Below are 26,529 nucleotides of genomic sequence, written 5' to 3' on the forward strand. Positions count from 1 at the left end.
AGTTGTAAGTGACCTCCTATATTTCCTTTGTTCTTCTGGAAACAATTCATATGCTTTCTTTGTTAGTTTTCTGGGACTCTTTCAATGCAAATGGCCATATCTGTGTGTTGGTCATATCCCACATCATAAATCTGGCAATTCTCACCTTAATCATCACCTTAATTCTTCATTCTTGGTATGAGTCCTCAAAAGTCACCCCACTATACCATTCCTAGGATTCAGAAGGACAGAGTTAATCTCTTTTTTTTTGATTGAGCTTGTATCAAGGCCTGAAACTGATGTCCCCATCACCATGTACTCAGATTTTCCTGAAGACCTCAGTCTGTAGTGCACTTCTAATAATTCTCTGGCTTTCCAAGAAATGGCCTTTTTACTATCCTAGAGAATCTTTTACAGGCAAATGATAGGATAAAAGTATGAAAACAGTTCATTTAAACCTCCTGTAGTGTGGAATTTTTTTTACCTATGCTTTCAGCTCTTCATTAATGTATACTTTAAAAATAATATAAGAGATATTGTACAACTTTTTGGTTCCCATACATACTTCAATTCATTGCAATTGACACTTCATTCCTGCATATTTGTATGCTCCTAAATTTTTCCCTTCAGTGTAGCATGTTAGTGTTTGAATTATTCTCAAAGCAAAATTGAAATATGAGTATTCTACACAATTTTAATTCTGCAATTTATATATAATTTTTTTTTTTGTATTTTGTTAAATTTTGTTCATGTTCTGTTTCAGAATTAATAACCATTCAGTTTACAGAGAAATTAATACTTAAAAATTTGTATTAAAATGGCAGATTTAAATAAGCTAGAATTTTTAGATAAATATTTGTCAGAGTATAGCTATGTTGCCGGTTTTCAACCATCAGATGCGGATTGCATTCTATTTGAAATAATTGGAAATTATCCATGGAAAAAATATTCTAATGTTTGTCGTTGGTATAATCATATTGCAAGTTTTGGTCCTGAAAAGAAAAAGTTTCCTCATTTTGACAAAAAATCTGGAATACCTTTTTTTGATGAATCACAGTTTGGGACCCAAGCTTCACCTGAGGTGATTTCATTTTCTATTGTTTACGTTCTAATTCATTGTACAGTCATTTTGAATTTTTATTGAAAATGTGCTACATTTACTTGTTTTTTTTATTATATAAAATTCAATAAACGATTCTCTTTTATGTTTGAAGTAATTAAATTTGCAATACTTAAAAAGTTAACAATAAAATCTATATAGAAAATTTAATTAATGGGCAAATTGATAAAAATAACAAAATTTAAAAATCAACTGTTGTAAATGTACAGAAACCTTTTAAAACGAGTCAATAGTTGATAATTTAATTTGCCCTCATTATTTTTAATTTTTTACCCTGAATCACTTATTTAAACATTTTATAAATATTAGATAATAATTCACAAAAGTTATACTCATTTTAGGTACCTTCTTATCTACAATTATTTATTTATTTACTTTTACAACAGTTGCAGACTCAAACCCAGAATCTTCTGATGAAAAGCAGAGATGCTAACACTCTGCCATTGAGATGGGTGATAATAATAATATTTATTATCATTGACAGTTTGCAATAATTTTGTATAATTTATAAAAATATATAGCCTAACCTACTGTATCTAAGACTAAAGCTTAGATCAAAGAACAGATTATAATTTAATTTATTTCATTCATTATACAGCAATCCGTTAATCTTTATTAAATATTAATCTATTAGGTTGCTGTAAGATGAAAACAGTTTATATCTTTTATTATCATAATGTTAGTATGCCATTCCAGTTTTTAGATGAAGAACATATAAATTTTGTTTTCCAGCTAAATGTGAATCTAAACAAAGCTTGTCCAAACAGAAGTGTTCCTAAAAGAACTGTGTACCATTGCAAAAATTTTTTCATTATTTATGTTCTAAGAAGTCAGTTTTTAGTAGTCACTTGTTTTATAGAACACTGTAAAACAAGTTTCTTGATCAAAAGAAACAAATTATTCAGATAATACAGTGATTATTCAGATAATTCTGAGTCCATGACTCAGAATTTACCTTACCGTACAATTAAGTATGGATAATGCTCAAAAGGGGAATTTTTACTCTTTCAATTTTTCATTTTACATTCAACATCTTCATTGAGATGCCAAGGAAGAGTTCTAATTTAATTGGCCTCCAAAATCTCGTGATGTAAAAATACCTTCTTCATTACTACTTCCTGACCACTGCAGGGAAAGACATCCTCCACCACTCCCTTCATTCCTACCCCTTATGGGCTTTACCAGAGGTCATCTTTGAAACCTCTGCTTTTTACATATTCTAGTCCACCTCAGCCAGGATGCCACCGATGTAAGTGACAATTTCATCGTTGTATTACTACTTAATAAACTCAAAACAAAACACATCATACTGAGTCTTAAGTAAGACTGAATGGATTGAACTAAACAAAGGAAGTGAACTACGTACTCGTAGAAGGTAAAAGCACATAAAAATTCATTTCTTTATTGATTTTTAATGAACTGTTTTAAGTTTATTGAAAATTTAACAAAAACTATTTATTCCAAACCTAAGAGATTTTTTTAATGTTTATTAAGTTTTATAAAAAAACATCAGGTAATAGTAGTGCTTTACAGCTTTGGGATCCAATTTTTTAAACCCTTCAAAACAATTACATGTAATACTAGATTTTCTGTGCAGGTTTCTAATCATGGAAGTGCAGTATAGTATTTACCTTTATGTTTACCCCCTCTCTTAAATGTATGTTTACTTTAAATGTATCTTAAAAGTTAACTATGTTAACTTTAAATGTATGTTGTATGTTTACTTTATTCTCTTAATATAATGATATTTCTAATTTGAACTATTTGGGAGGAAGGCCATTTCAAATTTGTAAATATAGATATTTTTGCTCAGACTAGGCCTGAAACAAGAGAGAGTGGCTACTGAGTACTAATATTTAGTGAAATTGATTGAGGTTGCTTTCCTCAATTATATTACAATAATTAATTTTGCAATATGCTTCATACCATTTACTCTCATTCATTTATATATCTATGCAACTTGAAATTATATAGTTTTGTTCCCGCAATAATTTATATAAATCGTTTGATAGATATAGGTCTTACAAAAAGCATCAGTTGAAATACAGTGCTTGTGAAAATATATAAATTACTGAATTGACACATACAAATTTGAACTTCACCAAAATTCAACTGAACTTTTAAAATGTATTATTTAATTTGAAATTTGTGTTAACAAAATTGTGATAATTTATATGTATAATATATTTCTGTTTATAGCTTAATTATATTCATGACAGTAGCCCTTTTTGCAAAGATTCAGATTTCTTTGAATCTTTTATATTATGTTTGAATTCCAAATTCAGTACTTTTCCTACATGTTGGAAATTTAGAGAAAACTAATTTTCATCCTCTGATTGTTGTGTTCATCTAATAATTATTTTCCTTTTGCATATATCTATTTTTAAATATTGCTGCATGTTATTAGTTTGCCAAAGAATATTGGGCGTTGCATAACACATCATTTTTTTTTATAATTATACAAATTACTTACTCTTGAATATCTTAACTATTTACAAAATAAGTAAATTATGTGTAAAACATTAATTCTGGATATGCAATGAAATTTACAATAACTAAAGAAACTAATACAAAAGGAAGATTAGTGCTGTGAAAGAAGAATTTAAAAATTATTAATGAACTTTATACTAGAATTATTTACTTCTACTATTTACAAAAGGAAACTATTACAGTGCCTGAAATTTAATGCACACTGGAGCATAACAAGAAAACAAAATTATATACAAAACAGTAGGTGCTGTGTAGTTGTAGTTTTTTACTCTCTTTCTACCACAGCTACTGTTCCAAAACTCATTAACCCACACTCCCAAAACAGTGTGCAGTAATTGAATTTTGAGTAGTAGAACAAGTGAATGATAGTGATATTCATTGTCATTTTAAAGCCATCTAGTTATGAAACTGTTGATCATTTTACTATGAGTAGGTGGACAATAAACTTTATTCATTAGAAGTTGGTAAAACAAATATTGAGGATGAATCTCACAATGGTAGACCAGTTTCTGTGACTGATGAGAAGAACCAAAAGGACGTGGATTAATTGATTAAAGTTGGGTTAACTGTATGTATATTCTGTGTGTGATACATAAACACCTTATAACATGTGTCACATATGTTATTCAGTGGAGCCGATATTTTTGCTACATGATAATGTTTGGCTACACACATTAAGTACAGCTACAGAGGCTCTTGTAAAGTTGAAATTTGGACCTATTTCACATCCTTCATACTTACCATTTGGTGGCCTGCGATTTTCACTTCTTTCCATAATTAAAGAGAGATGTTAAGAGTATTCATTTCACTACTGTTATTGAACTGAAAGACGCAGTGAGGACGAGGATCAGAGAAAGACTACCAGCATTCTTCATTGATGGAATGATAAAACTGATTTATCGTTGGAGCTATAGCTTAACTATAAATGATAGTACCATTTTAATAAAAAATATAAATTAAGTTTTTTGTAGCAAATAAAATACTTTTTATATTCGTTTCAGTTGACTGTCTCTTTTCATTTGTGAGTTATGAGATACTATGGATTACAATTTGCGCATCCCTTGTAGTTTACACATTTAACAATGAAATAACCTTTGCAGTGATTCACAAAATAGCTTCTCTCAATTGACCGCATGACAGAAGACACTTTTGTGTATTACAAGCAAAGACACTTGTCCATTCTGAATGTTATATTTGACCCACTCAAATACTTGCTGGACCTTGGGCAATTTCTATAAACCAGGACAATAGGAGGTTGTCTTGATAAACAGCAGCCGACCTTTGTTCATTCAAGTGTAATGGCTTCAGAACAATATCTGTTGTTCCAACTGTAATTTTATTTTCCAGAATTCTTTTGATTTTGAACTTTCTACTCTATTTTAAAAATTCTTTCCATTGATTCTATATGTTTCTTGATTTTTACATTTATTTGTCTGTTTACATTACTTCATTTTTTCTTTGGACCATTCCTATACTCTTCACCTCTAGAAGATTCTTTCCCCATCATAATATCAATATTGCCCAGCTTATCTTCATGTAAAATCTTTTTCTAACTGCAGTAACAAAAATATTACCAGGGTTTTGCATGTGAGGTTTTGTGCTTCAGTACAACAAAAGTTGACTTGAATGTTATTAGATGCCAAGAAAAATTTTAATCAACATCTTACCTGATAACGACACAAATCTGATAACATTCATTCATTCAGTTTTTGTTTTAGTATAATATATAATATAGCTTTTACGCCAAATTTAATTTACTTATTTATTTGCATTACAATTCAGATTAATCTAAGTTTTATTTTAGAAAGAATAAAATTTTAAAAAATACAAAAAAACCAAAAAAATTACAAAAATATATTTGAATACATATAAAAAATAATTTTTTAAAAAAGCTTTTATTTAATTAATATTAATATTAACATTAATAAAAAAGGAAACAAATTAGAAAAACCCTCTAAAAAGTAAAAAATAAGAATTAAATCAAATTGAGAATTTAAAAAAAAAAAAAAATATATTAACAAATATAAAAATGCACTGAGACGTAAAAAATAAATTATATAAATTATCTAATAAATAACCAATAAATAAATAACAACACAACATTTATATTTACAACAATTAATTTTCATTTTCAATAACGACGCGAGGAGGTGGAAAGGTCTGCTGGAACCTCTCCAGTTGAGACTGACTAGCTACAAGTAACAATCTGGGGAAATGCACCCACTCGCTTTCTTTGTTCATCTTCGAATTCTGCTTGTAATCTAAGCCAAATTGAACGCACTCTTTCCGCTAAAAGTTTCATTTTAATTAATTATGAATTTTTATTTAATGAATTCATTATTACGATTACAATTATAATAACGATAATAATTAATAATTTTCAGATTACCATCAAAACGTAATAACTTTATGCAAGATTTCTAAATTTAATTTTTATTTTTAATCTTATTAACCCTTAAAGGTCATCTTGGTGCAAATTTGAACCATCAAAGAATTAAAACTTGAGTTATTTTATTACAGATAATTAAAGTATATACATATACTAAACAACCTCATTAAACAAAAAATATATTTTAAAATACAGCAAATGTCTATAAATACTTATTCGAAAACATTGTTTTAAAAACTGCGCCACGCTTTTATTTAACTAAATATTTTCATTAATTTTAATTTTAATATTTAATAATTATTACATTTATTTATTGTTTATTTATTAGATATTTATATAATTTATTTTTTACTTTTCAGTGCATTTTTATAATTATTATTATTATTATGCTTTTACGGCCAACATGGGACCACTTAAGCCAATTTTAGTTGGATCTTTTCTGAGAAAATCGTGTTATTTTACTCTTCCGAGCTGCCCAGTATTTCTTCATCCGTTCAGATCTTGCTTTCTTTTCTTCATCCGTAAACACCCTCTTCGTTGTATTTTGTCTTTTGTTTAAATCTAATGCTTTTGTCTTTTAGCTTTGTAATTTTTCCAATTTTATTCTGTAGATCAGTCAGGGAAATTCTCAATTCTTTCATATCTTCTCTAATTTCTTTGATCCATCCTACTTCTCTAGCTTTTGGAACCAGAGCTTTTCAATGATATTTCTTGACAGTCTTGTTTCCGGTGTCCTTATGAGATGACCAAAGAAAGAGATTCTTTTTTTCTGCATAGTATCGGTAACAGGCTCTATTTCTGGATACACCACCTCATTTGGCACAATCCACCATTGTTGGCCTTCTTTTTGGTGTTTTTTATTGATACACGTTCTGACAATTCTCCTCTCGATTTTCAGAATTTTATCAATTCGGTTTTTCTGAGTGATTTTGAAAAGGGTCTCGCTTCCGTAGGTGACTTCTGGCTGAACTACAGTTTTATAATGTTTAAGTTTTGTTTTAGCAGAAAGGCATTTTTTGTTATATGTTGACCAAGTTAATTTTTGGGATTTAATCATTTTATTTGTCCTGTTTTGCCATGTCACTTTTTCACTTAAATTATAAGTTATTATTTCCCCTAGATATTTAAATTGTTTTACTATTTTAATTTTCTGATTGTTTACCGTAATGTGCTCTATTACCAGAGGATCTATGGCCATTAGTTCAGTTTTTTCGAAAGAGATATGAAGCCCTATTTTTTGTGCTAGGTTTTGAAGGCTCATGATTTGTGTTTTGGCTTCTTGAATATTATTTGCTAAAAGAGCGAGGTCATCTGCAAATCCTAGGCAATTCAGTGTCAGTGTGATGGAGTTTTTCTTAGTACCCATTTTTATATTTTTGGGATTTGAGGAGTCTATTGAAGGTTTCTGCCAAAATTTCAGCGTTTTCTTTATTGGGCCATATTTCCTTTTTTTCCTCTCAGCATAAGGGTGGGTGGTTCATATCTTTGAAGAGCCTGACCAAAATTGTTATATTAGTCTCGGGATTTAGTTTTCTTGGAACTTTCTTCTATTTGCTGAATCAAGTTTTTTTGGGTTTCTCGTTTGGTTTCTCTTATAATTTTCTGAGTTATTTTCCTTTGTTAGGTGAATTCATGGTTAGATTCTTCAGTTTTCTGGGTTTGGTGGTTGATCCAAGCCCGGTGTCGGTCTTTGGTGCTTTGTCACATTCTTCATTCCACCATTGGTGTTTTTTTCTTTGTTTTATAGTGGCTAGTTCTTCAGCTATTTCTTTCAGTTGGGATGTCAGTTCTTTTAAATGATTAGTTAATTTGATTTATTTTTTTGTTTCTTCAAAGATGGCATTGTTTATTAATTTATGTGGATCATAAGCTCTTTTGTTTTTAGGTTGGGATTTTTTCTTTTTATGCGGGGTGAGTTTTATTTTAACTTTAATTAATGGTCCGATCCAGTATCTGTTCCTCTCAAGACTTTTACATTATAAATCTCCTTGTGATAATTCCGGCCCATACAAACATGATCGAGTTGCCATTTCCCTTTTTTCCAATCTGGGTGTTTCCAAGTCTTCAATTTGTTTGGTTTTCTCATAAAATAGGTGGATTTTGAGATCATATTATGGTTTAAGTCTTTGGTCGTTCTTGTTAGTTTTCTTCTGGGCAGGCCATTTTCCGATAATATCACGATATCTTCGTTCTTTACCAAGTTGGGCATTAAAGTCCCCTATTAAAATCTTATTTAATGTGGGTCTTATTTATGTTGTTTGCAGTTTAGTCAAGAAGTTCCCAGAATTTGTCTATCTCTTCTCTATCTTTTTTAAGATTGTTTTTGTCATTGGTGGGAGCATGGACATCTATTATGGTGTAGAATTTATTGGCCGATTTTAGGGTTAAGGTTGAAATCCTGGGAGAGTAAGACTTAAATTCTACGACTGAGTAAATTATTTTAAGATTGATTGCAAATCCTGTTCCGAACTGTGGGCATTTCTTCATCACACGTTTCCCGGGGATTCCTTTGTAAATTCTGTAACCCTGAGATTTCAAACGGCTCTTGATCGGTGTTTCTCATTTCTTGAAGTGCTGCGATTAGGATTTTTTGTTTGTCCATTATGTCTGTTAGATTTTTTAGTTTGCCGGGTTGAGTTAGAGAATTAATGTTGTGAGTGGTAATGTAGTTTATTTGCTTGTGTTTTATCCTCAATTTTGAAGTTGTGTTGTTTTTGGGTGTTTCCAAACGCTCCAATTCGTTGTTATCTTTTAAGCAGCTGCCCACCGGATCCAAGTACAGCCTTCTCTGGTATTTACCAGACGGTGGATTTTTTCTTAAAAGACCTTCCATATTTGACTTTCAAAGGCAAGTCAGCCTTGGATGGGAATAAATTCCCGAGTTACAATATATATATTGTTACAATATATATTTGTTAATATATTATATTTTTTTGTTTAAAATTCTCAATTTGATTTAATTCTTATTTTTTACTTTTTAGAGGGTTTTTCTAATTTGTTTCCTTTTTTTATTAATGTTAATATTAATATTAGTTAAATAAAAGCTTTTTTAAAAAATAATTTTTTAATGTAATCAAATATATTTTTGTAATTTTTTTGTATTTTTTTTTTACGACTAAAAATAGTAAAAATATTTATTTTTACAGATCAAAGTTACATACGTGTACCAAATTTCAATCACTTTCATACAATAGTTCATGAGAAATGGAAATTTTCAATTAAATGCATGAATTTAGTGTAGGGTAGTGCATGGTGGTGTGGGGGTGGGTCATATAAAATTCCAACACCATAGTACTGTATTGTCATCAAAGTTACATACGTGTACCAAATTTCATTGAGTTTCATACGATAGATCAAAAGATATAGCAGTTTTGATTGTTCCTAAAGCGAGTTAAATAAAAGCATTTAAAAAGTTAAATGCTTAATTGTCTTATTGTGATACTTATCCTTGTGATTAATCACAAGGATTAATCCTTGTGATAAGATATGTATTTATGACCAAGATTTTATAAAATTTTTATTTTATTACACGTCACAAATTACCATTATCGCATTTTAAAAACATAATTTTTTTTACTAAAAAAAAAGGAAATTAATATCATAAATAATCACGAGTTTTAATTACTAACTTTGTGCAAAAATAGAAATCTATTGACTTGAAGAAAAATTAAACATCTAAACATAAAAATGTTGGGAGTTATTATGAGGCATATTCATAAAGTAAGGTTCGTCGGCTTATATTTAAATATTAGCAGGTCTGAAAATAGTTTCACACATGCAGGGCCATCTGTCGGCTGTTTACAAAGCCACTGCAGTTGTTTTGATTAAGTAGTCGTTTGTCTGCTGGTGAATGTAGATCGCAAGTCTACGACAATTGTTTATCCCACCAATTGTGAAGTGCACGCTGTGATTAGATATTTGTGTGCAAAAGGATCTTCAGCTGCTGAAATTCATCTGAAGTTGTGCCTAATGTATGGACCTACAGTAATGAGTGAAGTAAACGTCTGACAATGGTATGGAGATGTTAAAAATGGCCGCATAAAGACCCAGTATTCAGACCGATACAAGTGAACTGAAAACTGCGATGTGATCAGCAGTTGACGATTAGTGCTCTGGCTGATGAATTTCCGCACGTTGGATGCACTTCTATCTACATGGTGTCACAGAAAAGCTCGGATGTCACAAATTGTGTGCAAGGTGAGTACCAAAAATGCTCACTGACCAACACAAAGAGCAAAGAATGTGCAGTGGATGAGGATTTTTGGACTGCTATCAACAAGATGGAGATGATTTATTTTCCCACATTGTTATACAGATGTTGAGATGTGGATATCCTACACCAATACAGAATCGAAACAACAGTCAATGCGCAGTGGTGCCATTCCAGTTCCCCAAAACTAAAAAAGTTTAAGCAGTCTTCATACTCAAGTGGAAAAATGTTAGCTACCATTTTTTGGGACAAAAAGGGCTTCATTTTGGTTGATTTCATGGATGATGGATCAACAATTACAACTGACATGTATTGTGAAATGCTCATCAAACTGAGATGTGTGATCCAAAATCAAACACACAGGAAACTGTTATCAGGTGCAATCATCCTTTACAACAGTGTGTGTCCTGACACTGCTGCTTTAACGAAAAAGAAGATTCAAGATTTTTGTTAGGGACTTTTTGATCATCCTCCATATTGTCCCAGCCTTGCACCTAGCAAGTACTTGCTCTTCCATTTGAGAAAGTGACTCGGTGGAAAACAGTTTGAAAACTAACGAGGAACTCAAGACTGCCGTTGTCAACTGGTTCAATTCCCAGGCGGCGAACTTCTATGCAGAGGAGTTAAAAGAAATTGTTGCAGCGTTATAAAAAGTGCTTAGAACTGAATAGCGATTATGTGGAAAATTGAAGTAAATATATAGTAAACTAAAACTAAGTAAAAATCTTTTCTCACAAGTTAATTTTTTTTAATTACCAAACTGCCCTTACTTTATGAATATTACTCTAGAAAAAAAGTACAAGATCAGGATAAAAATTATGGGATTTAAAATTAATTTGTGTTCTAAATTTTCACAGTGCATCAGAGGGTTAAACGAGTTCTTAGTAAAAAAAGAAATTTAGAAAACAGTAGGTTTAAATCTATTAAATTATATAAATTTTCTAATTGTATTTTAATATAACTATTTTTTTTTTTTGTTTACTAGTATAAATATAATCTTTTGATGATCACTTAATTGTTTAGTTTGGCATATGCTTAAATAATTGTGTTTAATACTGGTGGTTTTATTAATTTTTTTTCAAAGTTTTCTTAAATTAGTTTTTTTTACATTTTTTTTGGTGTGTATGTTGATTGTGTATTTCAAAAAGTACATTAGTTATTTTGTTTTTCTTATATTAGAATAAATAAGTATTTAAAAAGCAATGGGGGTTCCTGTTAATAAAATATTTTAATATTGTTTGTGTAATATCTTTAGACATTCATGTTTCACTATTAATGTAAACACTGATTGACAACAAATCTTAAGTGTTTTTAAATAGACAAAGTAGATTGTTTTAACCATTTTCATTTTTCATTTGCGACAATTATAGTAAGATAAAGCCCTTAGAACAGATTTTGAAGTCATGTTTGGATTCAGTCAAAAAATACTTTAGAATAAGCCAAAATTGTTTATGCAACAAAACTCTAGTAGGCCAGATAATTTTATTGTTAAATTATGTAATTTATATACTAAATAAAAACAGCCAATAAAAATAATACAAAAAAATAAATGAATGGAAATACTTTACATAAAGATTTCCTAATTGAACAAGCACTGTAGGGCCTGTTTTATTCTGCTTTTTGGCTTTTTTTTTGTGATGATAGTTGGCCAGATTTTTTTTTCCAATTTTTATCCAGTTTTTGCAGTAAGGTTTCTTTACTGGGTGAAACAAGTAAGTATCTAACTATTTTTTCATTAAATTATTCATCTGTAAATAGTATCCTGTTGGGAAGAATCCAATTGTTAAACTTATTTATTTGAAATAAAATTAAAAAATTAGATATGTTAATGTGAGTATGTAAGGAGTCCATTGTAACAAAGTTCATACATTATATAATAAATTGCTTATTTATCATTCCTTATTTATAAATAATTTGAAGAAAGTTTGTAGTTAATCTGTATTTATTTTAAACATTCTTTCTGTAAGTGATGAGCTTAATTTATTTTAAATTAACTGTCTTATGAAATCTTTCCTTACATCCATAGAGCAGTATGATGGAATGATGTTCAGTTATATAAAGTAACTAGCTGGCCTGGAAATGTTTTGCTACTGCTAGATTTTAGTATATATATTTACTTATATAGATTAAATGAACACAAATAAAAGTTTGATAAAACATTAAAAACCTGAACATTACAGAACATCACAAAATTTAACCTTTCCTTTTTTCCCTTTTCCAATCTTCAGCCTTTTTCACAAAAATATTTGTTTTCATGTAACTAATATGCATTCTGAATATGATCCAAATCAAACCATAAATACAATTTTTAGAAATATCCTGACCCCAGCACCACCTAGCGGGTCCATTTATTGCAAAAATGTTTCTTTTCACGTAACAAATATATACATATATATTCTGAATATGAGCCAAATCAGATCATAAATATAATTTTTTTTAAATATCTCAACCTCTGTGCCACCGAGTGGGTTCAAACTAATTCAGAAACCTTCAGGGGCATGCAAACAACTCATGAAAGTTTCATCGCTATCAGATGAATGGTGTAGCAACTCATACAGGACAAACAAACATTCATTATATATATATATATATATATATATATATATATATATATATATATATATATATATATATATATGTCTGAGGAGGATATTTTAAATAAAACATATTGTAAAAATAATTTACTGATAGTCAAGTTACACTTGCCTTGCAGCGGATAGATAAGAAAACTTTTCTTTGGTTGTATGGTTATTTTTTTTTTTCAAAAAGTCTTGCAGTTGCTTACCTTTTTATTGAATTTGTATCTTTTTGATTATGTACATGTTCATGAAGCTGTTAAATTAATTAAATTTTTCTGTGTTAATATTGTTTTGTACTTAAATTCTGAATTTACAGTTGTCTTTTTTGTTTCATTCATTAATTTGTTTTCACTTTTGGTGTTGAGTAGAACTGAATTAATTAAAAGATCCAAAAAGTGCACTAAATTCATAAAAATGTTTACTCTTAATTCTGAATGATTAGTAGTTAAGATTATGTGGTAATTAAGATGATAAAAAGTGATATTACCATTTACATTATGTAATCAGATTAACAATCTGACTGATTTTATCTGAAGGTAAAATTAGTTTTGTTTTAAGTATTATTGAAAAAAGGTTAGACAGTGATAAACTTCTAAATGTTTTTTAATAATATAAATAAATTATTGTATTTAATGTTGTATAATAATTTAATTGAAATATTTATTTATGTTGCTGCTAAAAGTTGTTATTATTGTCTGTTTACTTCAGGGAATTCTTTTATTACCAATCGTAAGTTCTGTTTTTGAATTAAATTAATTTTTTTTTTTTTAAATAATAGATTTGAATTAAGATAATGAAAAATCCAATTCTTCTAATAATATGCTTGATAATTTTTATTTATGAAAACATCTTACTTGATAATTCTACCTTACCTGAAATGTCTCAAGGGAGTAACATCCTGGAATAGAAAAGTGTGAAGTAGATGTCCATGGTGAACACCAAATTCAGTGAACCAGTACTGGATGATCGATAGGATACTGTGTGCAGTTTCATTGATTGCTTCAGTGGTTAATGAATAGAGTAGTAATGCCATTTTAAATTAAAAAAATATTGTTGTGACTGAATCATAATAATACAATGTATACATCTCATGACGAATGAGTAGGTATGCTATTCAACAGATAACAAATGGTACTATTCCAGCATTTGCCTTGATGGATCTAGGGGTTTTGAAGTGAATGAAACCTTGATTAGAGTAGTGTCGTAAATTTCAAAATTAATGCTTTAAAAAATAAATATATGCAAATATCTATTTTGTTACACTTGTCAGCAATCCACAGATTTTATTACTTTACTTAACATTTTCAACAGCAAAGCAAATATGTGAAGTTTCTAATTAAATAGAATCATTGCAAATAAATAATAGTCTAGTGCATTGATTCTCAAATTTTTTCACCCTCCGCCCACATTGAGAATCAAAAGTTTTCTACTGCCTCCAAGATTTTTAAACTTACAATTTGTTAAAAATAATAATTGCAATTGCTACTTTTTAAGATGAACTCTTAAAAACAGCAGTTGCAATTATTGTTTTTAAATATGGCTTATCCTATTTCTGAGTTGAATTTTGCATTTTAATTGAGAGCAATTAATATTTAATCATATTTGGAAGTGTTTTTATTAAAATTGCTTCCAAAAAAATTGTTGTTGTATCTGTATAGTTATATAACAACAATAGTGATAGCTTGCTTATTCAATACAATAATTAAAACAAATCTTTCAATTTAAAAATTACACTTACAATGTGAAGGATGAATCTGATTTGCCTTGACGAGTTTGTTAATATCAGGCTCAACTTCATTTGAAAACAGCCATAAGTTGCCACACGTTCAGTAACATGCAGCTGACTTCTCTTTTTGGTTAGCAACATTACTACAGCACTAAATCCCATGTTCAGACAAATACGACGATGAAAATGGGATCAGAAATCCTTGAACAATTGACCATAATCCAGGGTACAGGTGTAGGATTGGCTTTTGCAGCCAAAATTCTTGGTAGCCGTTCTTGAATTTTATTTTTATTTCTTCATTCATTTTCAGTTCTATAAGTTGTTCTAACTGGGATGATCCTGCTGTGTTGACATTTAAAAAAGTATCCAACACCTAGTCTGGTATGTCCATATTTAAAATGCCCTGGGTTCATTCTTTGAAATCACTGTGGAGGTTCTCCAAGTGTTGGCAGTATACAAGCAAGTTGTCGTTGTTGAAGGATACTTCTGATAAATTAGGGAAGTTATTTACATAAGTTATTTAGCAATTCACATTGCCAATATTTCTCTTGTGTAATAGCAGTTTGGCTAGCAAAGCAGCAACAAGATTTTTTGTTGTAATCAAATTCAAGTCATCACCTTGAAGCTGGAGATTAACATCATTAAACAATTTATATAGGTCTGTCAGATATGCAATATCATTCTTTGATGTAATGAAGTTCTCACGTAACTCTTTGTCTTTGTTTTCCAGAAACTTATCACAGAGTCAAACCGTAAAATCGAGTTAAACAAGTACCTTTTTATAACCAGCGCACTTCTGCATGAAGCAGCAAGTAGTTGAAATCTTTAGCATTAGCAATGCAAAGCTGACTAAATAACCTGTCATTTAGTGAGTTGCTTCTGATTTTATTAACTGCTCTGATAGCATATTGCAGTGATGTATGCAGGTGTTCACTCAGGTTTCTTGCAACTAAATTTTGACGATGAATGATGCAGTGTACAGCAAGCATGTCTGGAATTTTATTTTTTAAGTACGCTATGAAGCCTTTGTGACCCCCTGTCATAGCTGGAGCACCATCAAGAAGCAATTGAAATAATATTCTTCAAAAGAATTTCCTTTTCATCACAACGTTTCCAGTGTATTATATGTGGTTTATCTCTTTGCATCTTCTCAAATTACATGCAAATAATAGTTCTTGACATATTTTCCCATCTTTGATTAACCTCACAAATGACAACAATAATGCTTCATTAGTTGATAAAGTGGACTCATCCAACTAAATTGAAAATTGGCAAGTCTCCAGATGATTGCATAATGATTCTTCGATGTTTTCAGCCATCTCATCAATTTGTCTTTCCACAGAACTGTTGCTCAGAATTTTTCAGATAGTATCTGCCACTGGTATATGGAGCGCAGTGGTTATTAGTTCTTTTACTATTGGTAAATAAATCTTTCTTAAAGTGTGTGGTTTGGCCGTTTTAGCAATTAACTATGAGATATTGTACAAAGCTCAAAGTTTATCATCATCTTGCTTGGAAGCCGCTGAAAAAAGTTTTGATATAGCTGGCTATGCTACGTACTTCTTTTCCAGGTCTTGAATATAGGCCACATCTTTGTCTTTTCTATCTGATTGCTTATAAAAAAGACATATAAAAAAAGAAATTAAAGCTTAAGTCATAAGCTTTTAAACAATCTTATTGCAGTTAACTGAAAAAATTTCATTTTCCTCATGCACTCAATCAAACATGAAAAAAAACTTTCAAATCTTTAAAACTTCTTCTCACTGATTTTTATTTACTTGCTTGAAGTAAAGGAGTATTGTGATTGCGAGAAATGTCATGTTTTCATATTTTAAAAGAAATATTCATTTTGACCATCCCTGAATCCATTTTGACTAGTTACAGCATGACGTCTGTACGTACATATATATATTTATCTCACATAACTCAAAAACGATTAGCCGTAGGATGTTAAAATTTTGGATTTAGGACTGTTGTAACATCTAGTTGTGCACCTCCCCTTTTGATTGCAATCGACTGAACCAAAAAAGCCCAAAATCAAAAAAAATTTAGATTTTGGACTTTTTCTTAACTACAGTAACAAGGCCTTATTTAGAACTTTTCAGTGATTTATCATAAGTGATACATATTTTCATTGGTTCCAGAGTTATACCCTAATGAAATATTTTGATCTTATAAGGGGTACGCACATCGGTTCAATTCAGACCTCATCTCCTTTTTCTTTATTTTTTTTTAACTTTTTTCTTTAAATTTAAATATATTGATAATAATTATTAATCCATGATTGTAAAAAAAAAATGACAATAAATAATTCAGTAATAACAATAAGAAATGAAATAGGATCTAAAGTTATTAGTGAAATAAAATTTTACATATTTTTAAAAATGTGTATATAAATTTAATAGGCATTATTACTTATGTGCATATGTAATAGATTTGGTGAGACATCTGATTGTTTAATATTGATTGAAAATTAGAATTTCAAATTATATTATTTTTGGATTTTCTAGTATAATTTCTGTTTAATTTTATTTAATTATTCAGGAATTTCTGTTTAATTTTATCTATGTTAAAGTTAACTACAAAGTGACTGAAAAATAGACCATCTCAAGAACAACAAATACACCGAGGCATACATGCCTGATTTTTAATAAATTGTAAAAATTCTTATCTTTTAGTTCGTTACTCCTCTGATATTGTCAGATAATATTCTCCCTATGTTGGAGTTGTTCATCATTTCATTTATTTTTTTTATTTTTTATTTTTTTTTGTTGCCAATCATTTAATCACTCTTTGGTTGATATAATTCTTCTGATCGTAATTTTTGTACACATTTTCAAATTTTCTTTCTCTTTATATTCATCATCCTCTCTTAAAGTTTTTATTCTTTCCTTGTTCTTAACATTTTCTTCCTCTTCATATTCATTGTCTTATCGTTATTTTTTTAGATGTCTTTCTTCTTGTTATCTTTCTTTTTCATTTTTGATTATTCACCAAATAATCCAAAATTAAAAACTGAACATTTTACGCTGTAACGTTTAAATTAACATTTGTAACCAGTAACAGAATAGTTTAATTATTATTAACTTTTATTTATACGACACACCAGAAATCTAAAACTTTTGTTAATCAGCAATCCACAAAGATACAATAATACTGATATCTAGTAATACGAGTAATAAAGGGACTTTTACTCTAACTTAATATTTCTTTAAGATTGTTGAATTAATTGTACAGATATTTGAAATTTATTAAATGTAATATTTCAGCAATTGTGTAATAAATACAGGCAATTATGGCGTATAACTTTATAAACTAAGAGCAAAAAGTTTCTTAAGGAGGTGAATAGCTTTAGAAGTCAAGCCGGCAGGAAAATTCTGCATTGATGAAAATTTGTTGTAAGATGGACAATAATAGCATCGATGCTTTTAAAATACTGGCTGCAATATTATCAGTATCCAGAAAATATTTACTCTATATGTAAAATATAACTTTTAACCTCTTGGATAACAATGGAAAATAAAAATATTTCATAATGATAACATTCAAGTTAACTAAAATCATGCCATTTCAAGGAATGGCTTGAAATGGATCAATATTATTGTTATTTGAAATACTGAAAAGAAGTGATTAAATTCCTGTGATGCCTTAATAGGGATAAGATAATTAAGCTTATCTCTAGTAAATCTTTTAGAATTTTAAATATATTAAAATCTACCAATCAAAATAAATCATTTATCTATTGACACGTAAATGTCATCTTTAAAACAAAACAAAAAAAGTAACCCTAACAAATGATTAAAATACCATCTACAAGAAAGTAACTAACTAGCTTATGTCAAATAATGACTTATTAGAATTATATTAATTTTAAAAATAACTGTATTAAAAGATTCATCATCTTGTTTTTATGTATTATGTATATTCCACAAATTGTAGTTTAAATTAGTAACAAGAGAATGTAACACATAATAGGCAAGTCAACATGTGTTGTGCTGCGTGTTTTGTTAACTGGTAATTAATGTGTACAGTATATTCATTATAGCTTGTGGTTATTATGAATTCATCTGAAGTTTCTTTTTATTCTGTTCCAGAAACCAAAAATGAAACCAGAAGAAAAGAAAAAAGGCTCTGGGGATAAATCTGTTGGAGGAATTACAGAGTTGAAACCATGGCCTTCATACATACTTGTAAGACTATATTATATAAATCTAATTTAAAATATATTTACATATTTTGAAAATGCTTATTAAAATGTGTTTAAAATATATTTTATATTATTGTATAAAAAATGTAGGATTAAAAATTTTATATTAGACCTATTTAACCATATTCATAAGTATGATGCTTTCATTTACAAGGAATATTTGATAAGTCTATGGAATAATAAAAAAATAACAATCTTTTGGCGAAAAATCTTTTTTATTTCTCTGTATCATCTCTTTTCACCTCAGACCTAGAGGCATGGATCAAACGTAGCCATAGGGAGGTGAATTACCAAATAACACAGATGTTTACCGGCCATGGTGCTTTTGAGTTACACAGAGTGCGCAGGTGCAGTTCTCCTTGCTGCATGTACTGCAGCAGGGATGATACAGCAGAACATACCTTATTTGAATGTTATGAGTGAGATGTGTTGCGAATATATGCAGGCATAGCGAGCCTAAGAGCATCTGAACTGGTGCATATCTTATTGTCTGTGAATAATGGCAGGCTTTTGATGAATTCGCAACATTAGTGTTATGTTCAAAGGATGAAAAAGCTCGTAGATGTGGATTTTAATTTTAGAATAGGGCAGGCTGTAATCCTTTAGAGATGATTTACTTGCCAAAAAAATTAAGCAAGAAATTCATGGTTTCATTAGATGTGATATGCGAAACCAACAATCACATTCATCATCTTCAAGAAGCACAATAAGCTGTATTATGACGTCTTAGTACACAACATTGTTCACCATATTTTCAAAGAAAATGAGGCCCACTGTTTGACGATGTGATAAAGCACACCACACATTTTCTGAGAGTGTAACACATGTGGATTTTCAATTGCCAGATTATGGTGTTTTTGACTATTCACATAGCCACTAAGATGAAACTATGTCTCATCAGTGAAGAAAACAAAGTTAAGTTCTGCAATTCCATGGTTGTCAACAAATGACTAAAACCATGTAAGTACACTATGCACCTTTTTTTAAGACTCCTTCGATGCCTGAACACTGTGAACATGATATGCACTTCATCGCTCTCTGAACACTTCCATATGAAATCCGAGAGTGCACTGATTGAGTGCACTCAAGCTTTTTGAAGCTGCATCACATTCTTAACCTCAGCCTGTTTAGCATCAGTCAAAATGGCTGGTCTCCCAGTTCTCTTCTTATCTGCAACTGATCTGCATTCTCTAAAATGGGCAATTAATCTCATTATGGTTAATAACGAGAACTAATGGGAACTAACCATTAAAGTGTTAGGTACGGCCTCATCTATATATTTCCCATGAAATTCGTCTACAACATGTTTGTAAGAATGATTTGAAAAATAGTGTTCAGTAATGAAAACTCATTGCTCTTGGGAAAACAACAAGTTTACCAAGCAGTAAACAAATCAATATTGCAAGCAGTGTGTAATCAATACCCATCACAATGGCGTGTAGGTTTTTTATTGTTAATAACCATGGTGCTATCTTGCAGTAGCCGATAGAACTTTTTCAACTATACAGCTATTTATAGACACTTAATTTTGATGTGCACTTTTTTTGGATCTTTCTGTATTCAATACATTATCATCAAAGGTAAGAAATAAAGAAGATTATGTGATTGCAAGTTTATTCTGCTTCTTTTATTTCAATATTTTGAAACTAGCTTTCTTAAAATAATTACGGAGAGTTTTAATATACTTTCTTTATTTTTAAATCCCCACTGTATCAGCATCTACTTATTAACAAACTAGTCTTACTTTACAATCATCCATTCAAGCATAACTTATTGTATCTGTTAGTTTTTATTTTAATTCAATTATGAATGTTGAGTTTTTTTTTGTTTTTTTTTCATTTTATGCGACTTAATAAGTTATGTAAGGTGATAAACTTTTTTTTAAGAGAATATTGGTTATAATATTCTATTTATCAAAGTATTTTACTCATGAATTTTAAATTTGAAGTTTGATGTTTGACAATATCAGGAACAAACCATTTTTTAATTAATAAAAAAAAAATCACTTACAGCAATTTCAGTGTATAATTAAGTTATTAATAATTTCTTATCTAAAAGCCAATTCTTTCAATATGTGAAATTTTTTCTGTGTTAATTATATAGTAATTATAATTTAAGAGAGTGGCACTTTTATTTAGTATCACTATTTGATTTTTTTTGTAGGATAGATTACAGTTATGGGATAAATTGAAATCTCAGTATGACGCTGAGATTGCAGCTAAAACACCTGAATCAATTAAAGTTACTTTACCAGATGGTAAAGAAATTGAAGGACAATCTTGGAGAACATCACCGTTTGATATTGCCAAAGGAATTAGGTGATTATAATGTAATCATGTTTTATTATTTTATTTATTCATACTTTCCCATCTATAGCTCTATTGCTGCTGCAGCAGCACAGCTGTAAAGGGGAAGTATGTAGATAGGTTAAAAATTTGGATATTGAGATTTTAGCAAAATTTGACATTCAAGATTCCCATTATTTCAAAAAAAGAAAGAAAAATTATAGAAATTTCTATATAATGTATGCATATACATGCATTTGTAGATGTGTTGGCCACCAGTATTTATTATTATCCAGGCTGGTTCAACTTAAATTCTTCAAAAGTGGTTCAAAAAATATTTATATTTGGGCCATTGAGTCATTAAATTTTAGACAAAATAAAATAGGGGGTTGGGACAGTTTTTGACATTTAATTTTTTTACTTTTTATAGTGGTCATAGAAAATTGAACTTCAGTACAGTATTAAAGTACTTTAACATTATATGTCAGTAGGATTTAGCTGTGGTTTAAGACTATTAACAGTTTTTGCTTCATATCTCAAACATTCATTCACCAAACAATTTGAAATTTGGCTATATATTTGTCAGCTTATTTTTAACCCCATTGAATAAGGGAGATTGTAGCACCCATACCTTTTGTTTTAGTAAACTGTTATTTTTTTAGCATCTTTGAAAAACATTGCTCCATACTGGGCCAATTTATTGAATTAAAATAAATAAAACCTAGAAAAAAGTTAAAACAAACTCCTGAAAAACAAGGAGTTGATTGGATGTATACTTAAAAAAAATATTGTTTAATTTTCAAGATTGATATAGGTGATATATGAACTTTTTAAGAAGAGCAGTTCTTGTAGAACCTGACTTGAATTTCAAAATATTTTGAAATTTTTATATTTCCTGGTACTTCATATGGTAGCAAGGGTGTCAAATGAGATCCAATTTTTTTTTTTTTATTAAAAATTTAAATATACTTTAAATACAGTATAATTTTGATGATAAACATGTTATTTGGTTAAAAAGGTCACCTGGGAGAAAATTATTTTAATTATTATTTTTTTATTGCTTATTCTTTTAGTACTGCATAACTTTTTTATGGTACGATTGTAATTTGGTTTAGACATTCAAATCAGACCCAAAATCTTTTATTGAATATTATGGTCTTTCTTTTAATATTAATATTATATATATATATATATATATATATATTATAATGTAATCTATTATTATTATACATTAATGTAATGTAATAAATAATATTGTATGTCTAAATATTGCTTAATTAAGGCAATAATATTTAAAAATCTTATATCTATTTGAAATAAAGATTTATCAAGGACAAAGCTGGGAAAGTTATATTACTCTTTTCTGGTTTTTATTTAATTACATATAATTATCTTTCATGATGTTTCACTATAGTTTGGGTTTGAAAGAAAAAACATCTGTGTTTGAAATTTGCAATTTTATAAAAATAATTGTAAAAAATAACACACAGTGTCATGCAAGAATTGCAATAGAAATGTCTTAATAAATCTTCTTATTTTACTTCCTTGTACTTTTAGTAATTTTTTCACAATCGTCCTGAAAAATTTTGGCATATAAGATTTTGTGTACTTTCAATCACACTTTTCTGATGCCCGTCCATTCTGAATGATGACTGGTTCCTTCACTTCATATTATTTTGAAAAGCATTCCCTTTCCTAATGAACTTTCTTAATTTTTCTGGACAGATGGAAAAATCATTTGGAACCAAATCTGGACAATTTGAATGGACAGTGAGAAAGTATACATTTGAAACATTCAAGAAGTTGATAGTTCAGCCAGCAGTGTAAGGCTGTGTTAAGGATAACGCTAACAAACAATAGGTCCCTCCTTCATTACTGAATTGTCCATAACAATCACCAGAATTTCAGTGTTTAACATTTATTATCTCTTTATCACCTTAAACTTATGGCATGGATGACAACAAATCATTCTTACAAAAACATGACTCCCAGTTCCTTTTCCATCATATACTTTCTCCTTTCCTGTGTAAGATTCTTAACACCACCATTACACTGCTAATTCGACCATGAACTGTAATAGATGTCTATGTTATTACCATTAAAAAGTAAAAAAAAAAAAAACTAGTTCTTATTTAATTACACACCACTGTATTTTCAGTTTTATTATTTATTATGGAAAAGCACAGAAATATCATAAAAACTTCTTTAAGTGATAAACATGTTGTAGTCCTGATTGCAAGGACTGCAGCAAGAAAGTTACTGAGACTGGCTGTCATTGAATTGGCTGGGCTTATTGACCTGCAAGGCAGCAATGCAAATCAGTTCTGTTTTTTCTGTAACCATTGGAACTATGAAATTAAAGCTAAGAAATTATTAATAATTTGTATTAATAGTTTAGTTTCTTGACAAAGCCAAAAAATATATAGACAGACTTGAATATTATGTTTAACAGCTTTATTTATATATCTACTACTGGCACAAAAAGTATATGCACTCAAGTTTGAGACTGAAACTGAAACTGCCAATCAAATTTCAAAACAGATTGTATCACTTTTTAAGTTGTTTTTTGTGGCATTTGCCTACATTAAATTTTTAACCATTTTTATGAGTTGTGTTTATCAGGATAAGAATGAAAACAGTATTGTTTCTTTTTTAATTTTCTATTGCCTACTTTGACTTCTGTTGCTTATTATTAAAAAAAAACTAAATAAAAATATTAAAAAAAAACATTGGACCAATAGTGTACACATTTTTACACAAGCTTGCCCATTCTATTAGCTTATTGCCTACAAACTTTTCTTTATCTTTAATCATTTTTGATTCAATTTGTAGTATGGATCTTATTATCTTAACTTTCAATCTATACAATGTTAAGACATGAGACAAAGAATCATATCCTTCATGGATATTTTAAATTGATGATGATGATATTTGATGAAATGTATTGCTAATAGTATTTGTTAGCTAATTGTCCTTTTGTTAAGAATTTATTGCTTTAGCAAGGCAGCTGATAGAGGAGAAAATCAAACTTATATTCATAGTCATAGAGAACTTTATCATTGACCGTGGTAGCAGTGTTCCCACTTGTGAATCACCACAGTAATGTGTAATCCATATTAATCCAAAACCAATACCAGAATAATACTGTGCTTAGCTTGTTATTTTATTACATTTGGACGCTGTAGTTTACTTTGTTATGTGTTCATAATCGCAAAAGAAAACAACAGTAAGGAGTTCAATTCAACCATCACAATATTGCTACAGTTCTGTATTAATCAGGTAGGTGAAGATGAAAAAAAATTGTCATTGAATTGTGTACTAGAAAATGTAATGCATTTCCTTGTATTCTTATGAGTATAATACAATTATAATAATTTAATCGTTTTTGTAAATGGACTTCAGTCAGTTCGCTCTTACTAGCTAGTAGATGCAGAGGTGTACTACTATTATATTGTAATTCATACAGTTGGCATCTTTGAGATGGCTTTACAAATCAAATAACTCAAAAACAGTTAAAGATAGTGATCTGAGATTTGGTAGGTGGTAAGTTAATAACGTATTTAGTGAAGTAGTTGTTTAGTAACTATTGATTAAATCATGGTTTGCAACAATAAGCTCAAAAATATTACTTTTTTCTTATCATGTAACATATCTTTAAAAAGTATTAAAAAATAAAATTTTATTTTTAATAAAATAATATAAACTAGTGCAATTTATTTAAAAATCTAATTGATGGTTTTATTTTATTTTTATAAAGCCTCAAACTTGAGCGCTCATACTTTCTGTGCTAATAATACATACCTTGATTAAGCTGTTTAATTAATGATATTGAAGAAAGTCTTTGTGCTTTTAATGATATCAGTCTTTTCATCAGTAAAATGTTTTTTAAATTTAAAATTTCTTTTTTTCAGTCAAGGATTAGCAAATAGTGCTGTTATAGCAAAAGTGAATAATGTATTATGGGATCTAGATCGTCCTTTAGAAGGAAATTGTTCTCTTCAGCTGCTTAAATTTGATGACCATGAAGGTAACTAGTAACTATTTTTAATATAATTTTGCATTAAGTAACTAAACTGTTTGGGCCATTACAAAGCTGTGATAGTCCTCCTTTAGTACTTGCTGAAAAGTAAGTACTTCCTTTAATATTTTCAGTAATAATTCAAAGAATTAACACAAATTCAATACATCTTTCAGTTACTTTTCCTGTTCTTAATGTGATAATAATTATATGAAATAGTAATGATGCAACTATATGAATAATTTATATTGTTATGGAAAAATATATAATAAATATATAATTATAATAATATAGTAATATATATAAATAATATATTTTATTATTATTAATATATATAATATATAATTTATATATAATATAAATATATAATAGTATATAAATATATAATTTATATTGTTATTGAAAAATATTGATTATGTATTGAATAATATTTGCGCTTCAACCCACAATCACATTAGAGCGTGTTCATAAAATAATAATGGGGTTTTAGATGGTTATAGCTTCAGAAGAAAACACTACAGAAAGGTGAACTGTATGTTAAATGAAAGAGGAATATTCCAAGTTTATATGTGCGAAAGCTAGTGCATGCGCATTTTGTTTCCAGTAGACACAAGTAAGCCCATGTTTGTGTGTTGCAGAGACAAGCAAGTCATCACATTTGTAGTGCAGAGGAAGTTCAATGTGTATTTTGGCTTGCTATGTTTGAGTTAGTTACACATATTAGGTGTTAATACCATCATATGTACAATGAAGACTCTGCCACATGAAAATAAAATTTGGCTATGGAACAAACAACTTAAAAACCAGTATCAGTGAACAGTATCTGATGAAACAACTGAAGCAGTACAAACAAATTTCTTGATTGAACTGTCTTAAGACAGTTGGACATTCCTAAAACAACTGTTCACAATGTGTTAAAAAAGATGGTTACATTTCACTGCGTACAAAATTCAGGTGTTTCAATAACTTTATCTACAGAACAAAGTGAAACGATTTGATTTTGCTGTAGACATTCTGGATAGGTTAGAGCAGGAAGATAAATTGTTTAAACAAGTTAATTTTCAGTGATGAAGCAGTATTTCATGTTTCTGGACAAGTTCATTGGAATAATGTTCATATATGGGATATTGAACCTCCACATACTGTTATTGAACGTAGCATGACAGTGAAAAAGTGAATGTGTAGTTGCTATTGGACAAGACAGTTATTGGCCTCCTTTTTTTTTTTGCTGGAAAAACAATAACGCGGAATGGCTAAATTAGAAGAGTGTGCAGCACCCCAAATACCAGAGAATTCTATGTTTCAGTTAGATGGAGCTCCTCAATTTTGCTGCAATCGTGCAGGATTTTCTTAACAAAATATTTCAGTGATGGGTCAGATGAGAAGGGCGGATAGCCTAGCCTACATGGTCTTAAAATTTTATCTATAATGATTTAATATTTATTAAAGAAATTGGTTTCTGTTAAATAAAGATTGATTAGTTTGTTGCAGCATTTTACAATTTCTGATTAAACAGTTATGTTGTA

At 29.2% G+C, this 26,529-nt stretch overlaps 1 protein-coding gene across 4 annotated transcripts in view; it reads left to right on the plus strand.

Moving 5' to 3' along the window:
* Positions 1-26,529, plus strand: part of ThrRS (threonine--tRNA ligase) — a 103,852-nt gene that overhangs the window by 12,070 nt on the left and 65,253 nt on the right. For 2 of the 4 annotated variants that reach the window (XM_075359676.1, XM_075359675.1), the window contains exons 2-5: positions 743-1,060; positions 18,588-18,683; positions 20,864-21,018; positions 24,897-25,012. In XM_075359676.1, coding sequence (XP_075215791.1) covers positions 797-1,060; positions 18,588-18,683; positions 20,864-21,018; positions 24,897-25,012 — 631 coding nt within the window. In that variant the 5' untranslated portion in view covers positions 743-796. The remainder of the gene's footprint in view (positions 1-742; positions 1,061-18,587; positions 18,684-20,863; positions 21,019-24,896; positions 25,013-26,529) is intronic. The other 2 variants (XM_075359678.1, XM_075359677.1) reach the window with 1 other exon arrangement.

Source organism: Lycorma delicatula, chromosome 3, assembly GCF_047948215.1.
Source record: "Lycorma delicatula isolate Av1 chromosome 3, ASM4794821v1, whole genome shotgun sequence".
Lineage (NCBI taxonomy): Eukaryota > Metazoa > Arthropoda > Insecta > Hemiptera > Fulgoridae > Lycorma > Lycorma delicatula.